This window comes from Budorcas taxicolor, chromosome 5 (assembly GCF_023091745.1).
Source record: "Budorcas taxicolor isolate Tak-1 chromosome 5, Takin1.1, whole genome shotgun sequence".
Taxonomy (NCBI): Eukaryota; Metazoa; Chordata; class Mammalia; order Artiodactyla; family Bovidae; genus Budorcas; species Budorcas taxicolor.
Window position 1 is genome coordinate 70,645,212 of NC_068914.1, and position 4,392 is coordinate 70,649,603.

A 4,392-nucleotide genomic window follows, 5' to 3' on the forward strand; every position below is an offset into this window, starting at 1 on the left:
GTCTCCAGAGACCATTCCTCCTCTGCTGCCTGCCACTGATAAACCTCTTATCTGGCCCAGGCAGGGGAGCCCAGGACCAGGATAGGAGGCGAGGGCAGGGCTGCTATCAACCAGCAGGCCCGGGGCCTATCTTAGAGAAAGGGAGGGGCTGTCTGCTTGGCTCTTCCCACAACACGCTCCTTAGGGATCCCCAAGCACTCACTCTCAACTCGGAAGGAAAAGACTGAGATCCTAAAACTGAGGGCAGAGGAGGAGAGCAGGAGTGATCCCTGAGGCTGCTGCAGGAGACAGGAAAAACAGAACCACGACCCTAGATGATGTGGCTTCTGTCCTGGCCTGTGATACAGTCCTGAGGAGTTCAGCAGTAGGGGAAAGAGAAGGCATCTTATCTGAAAAGTAGAGCCCCCAGAGGAACTGCCTACAGCCATAGCAGGTGAGGTAGAGATAACACAGCAGAAAGAGACTTTCTAGCTTAAGGAGTTGTTGATGAGTGCAGCATGGATGGGGGGATGAGGCGTCTCCTTCCCTCAGGTGAAGCTGGAGGGAGCCGCTCTGTGCATGCGTGCGTGTTCAGTCGCTCAGTCGTGTCAGACTCTTGGTGACCCCATGGACTGTAGCCCGCCAGGCTCCTCTGTCCATGGGATTTTCCAGGCAAGAATACTGGAGTGGGTTGCCATTTACTCCTCCAGGGGATCGTCCCCACCCAGGGATCAAACCCAAGTATCCTGCATTGGCAGGTGGATTCCTTACCACTGGGCCACCTGGGAAGCCCAGCTGCTCAATGAAGAAGGATAAAACTGCTGACCCATGGCAGGAGAGGCCCTAACCCTTGTTTCTCCTTTGATACAGGTTGCTGGGACCATCTGGGCTCTCGGGACCTTGGACCAGGCCCTGGCCCAGTAGGATGTCCCCGTGTCCTCCACAGCAGAGCAGGAACAGGGTAACACAGCTACCCATTCCGGAGCCAGGTGAGATGGAACTGACTTGGCAGGAGATCATGTCCATCACTGAGCTGCAGGTAAGCCAGGTAGTGGGGAACAAGGTGGTGGGGGGAGGGAAAAGCAGCGAAACAGGGAGTCTGGCTGGGATTGAGGCCCTGGGTGTGCGTGGCAGGGGGTGGCGCTGGAGCAAGCAGAGCCCAGGGTCTCAAGATGGAGATTTTCTGGACACTGTAAAAAGAAGGGCTGGAGTCGAAGAGATCTGGAGGGAAGGCCAGAGCGTTGAGGGGGAGGGGTGCGGATGAGCAGGAGATAGCAGCGGTGGGAAGGAAGGATCTGATTGGGGGTGCAAGCTCTCTGGGCAGCCACTCTGCTCACGTCTCTCTACCTCACCTCCTGCCCCGCCTTCCCTTCTTCCCTTCTTCACCTTCCTCTGTTCTGCCCTCTTCCAATCCTGCCCGTCTTCATCCCTCATTTCCTTCCCCTGTCCTCAGCAGCTGGGCCCCTTTCCCTCAGGTAGCAGAGCTGTAGTTCAGGGGCCTCAGGAAGGTGGGGGTGGGGGTGGGGGTGGGGGTTCGGGCTATGCCGGGGTCCTTTCCTCCTGCTACTTGGACAAAGGGGTGTCTGTTGGCCTAACAATGATGCCTTTGTCCCCAGCTGGGCTGGAGCAGGATGGCTCCCCGATGTGGGTTGGGGGCCCTGTTCTCCTCAGCATGTTCTCTCCTCCTCTCTGCACCTGGGCAGGGACAGAGGGACTGGAGGGGAAAGGGCAGAGCTCACGGTGGCTCCCCGAAGTAACTCTCTGCCCCAGACCTGGCACTGTGCCCATGCCAGCCTGGGTCCTCAGGATCTGCCCTAAGCTCTCTTCCCACACAGCAGCTCCCTCTGCTGGGCACCCAGGGCATGGCCAGGGTCTGAACTTGACCCTTTGACCCTAGATAATAGCAGCAGGAAAAGGGTTCCAAGGGTCATCGTGGAGTGACTCCTTGTCTTCCTGAAGGAAATAAAGGGACAAGAGACATCTCAAGCCAGTAAGAACTTCTCCTGAAGAGAAGGGGATTCCACAACTGTTGCGGCGTTAGGTAGTCCTTTCTGAAGTCTGACTTCAGTGAGTGCCCTTCCTGTTTAAGCCGCTTTCTTCATGAACTTGCTCTGTCACAACTTTGCCAGAAGCTTCTAATGATTATTAGCAACTTTCTGTTCCCTTGTGATTATCTCACTAGTTCTTTCAGTGGGACTCAGATTGGTTCTGAGAGAGAGATGGTTTCTTCTCTTCCTCAGCCCGTCCACAAACCTCTTGGTGTCTTTTCTTGCAGGGTCTGAATGCTCCAAGTGAGCCATCATTCGAGCCCCCAGCCCCTGTCCCATACCCAGGGCCCCCGCCACCTCCAAGTTACTGCCCCTGCTCTATCCACTCGGAGCCTGGCTTTCCCCTTCCTACACCACCTTATGAGCTCCCGGCACCCACGTCTCATGTCCCAGACCCTCCGTACTCCTATGGTAGCAACATGACTGTACCAGTCTCCAAGCCACTGACCCTCTCGGGCCTGCTCAGTGACCCCCTCCCAGACCCCTTGGCCCTCCTGGACATTGGGTTGTCAGCGGGGCCATCCAAGCCCCAAGAAGACCCAGAATCTGACTCAGGATTATCCCTCAACTATAGTGACGCTGAATCTCTTGAGTTGGAGGGGACGGAGGCTGGCCGGCGTCGCAGCGAGTATGTAGAGATGTACCCAGTGGAGTACCCCTACTCACTAATGCCCAACTCCTTGACCCACCCCAACTATGCCTTGCCACCTGCCGAGACCCCCTTAGCCTTAGAACCCTCCTCGGGCCCTGTGCGGGCCAAGCCCACTGCACGGGGGGAGGCGGGGAGTCGGGATGAGCGGCGGGCCCTGGCCATGAAGATCCCCTTCCCTACGGACAAGATTGTCAACCTGCCAGTAGACGACTTCAACGAGCTGCTGGCGCGGTACCCGCTGACAGAGAGCCAGCTGGCCCTGGTCCGGGACATCCGAAGGCGGGGCAAGAACAAGGTGGCCGCCCAGAACTGTCGCAAGAGAAAGCTGGAGACCATCGTGCAGCTGGAGCGGGAACTGGAGCGGCTGGGCAGCGAGCGGGAGAGGCTTCTCCGGGCCCGAGGCGAGGCCGACCGGACCCTGGAGGTCATGCGCCAACAGCTGACGGACCTGTACCGTGACATTTTCCAGCACTTGCGGGATGAAGCAGGCAACAGCTACTCCCCTGAAGAGTATGCGCTACACCAGGCTGCTGATGGGGCCATCTTCCTGGTGCCCCGGGGGACCAAGATGGAGGCCACAGACTGACCTGGCCAGAGGGGGTGGGACTGGTGATGGGGGTTTCCTTCATTCTCTTCTGATAAAGGTCCTCCCCATCCATGAGGCCCAGGGGGAGCTGAGTTCTGTAGACCAGGAGGGGACCACAGTGGGAAACCTGGCATTTGGAAGGTCCGAGGTGTGTTCAGTGAGGCTTGCCTGGAGGCAAGGATGTGAGGGGAGGGCTGGAATCTCTCTTCAGTGGTTCAGTTTTCTAGGTCTCCAGTCTGGGTTGAGCTTTGGTATATAAAGCACTCTACGGAAATAGCCTTGTGCTGTGTCTTCTCTCTTGAGGGAGGGTGATGAACTGGGGAGCTCCTCAGAGCTCACTGCCTGGTGGTGTTGGGGAGGGTGTTCTGCTGAGCTTGCTTCTCTCTCTCCCGACTGTAGGAAGACGGGACAGGCAACAGTTGGGCCTGAGCAGTGTCATCTACCACTTTCAACCCCCTTCTCAGAGCCAGAGGCCATGATTTGAGGAACCCCATCTTCTTGGGTGACCCCCTATTTATAAAGCTAGGATTGCTGCTGGAGCTGGCTAGACCCTCTGTAACAGGTTCCTGAGTGTTAGGACTGAAAAGCCTGGAATGCCCACAGGACAGGCCTTTCTTGGTTGCAACAAAGAATTGGATTGGAACCCAACTTTCAACCTGACACTGGGAAAGTGTTGAGAAGGTGGCGACAGAGGATGAGGTGGTTAGATGGCATCACTGGCTCAAAGGACATGAGTTTGAACAAATTCCAGGGGTGGACAGGGAAGCCTGGGGTGCTACAGTTCACAGGGTCTGAGTTGAACACCACTGAGTGAACAAGTTTTAGAGGATTTCACACCCAGGACTGCTTCTGGGTAAAACTTGCTCCATAGCCACACACCATGTGCATTGTGGTTAAATCATCCATCTCCCTGGTTACGTTAGATGTTACCCAATTCCTGTTTTCGTGTGCTGCCCTTCCCCCACCCCCTACTTCCCCTTCTAGATCCTTGAAGATCTAGGGCCTTTTGCTAGTATGTTTTTTAGAACACAATGAAGTTTCAAACTCCCTCCACACACCTTCGTCCTGTTGCTTGGATTTGGGGCAGTCCCCAATCTTCCTGATCACTAGATTTATTATATAAATTA

The 4,392-nt window shown here is 56.1% G+C and overlaps 1 protein-coding gene across 1 annotated transcript; it reads left to right on the plus strand.

Annotated features, from left to right (window-relative positions):
* Window positions 1-637: 637 nt before the first annotated feature.
* NFE2 (nuclear factor, erythroid 2) lies at window positions 638-3,265 on the plus strand. The gene is made up of 3 exons (XM_052641290.1): window positions 638-651; window positions 850-1,018; window positions 2,255-3,265. The coding sequence occupies exons 1-3, from the start codon at window positions 638-640 to the stop codon at window positions 3,263-3,265; spliced, it is 1,194 nt and encodes a 397-aa protein (XP_052497250.1).
* Window positions 3,266-4,392: the final 1,127 nt, after the last annotated feature.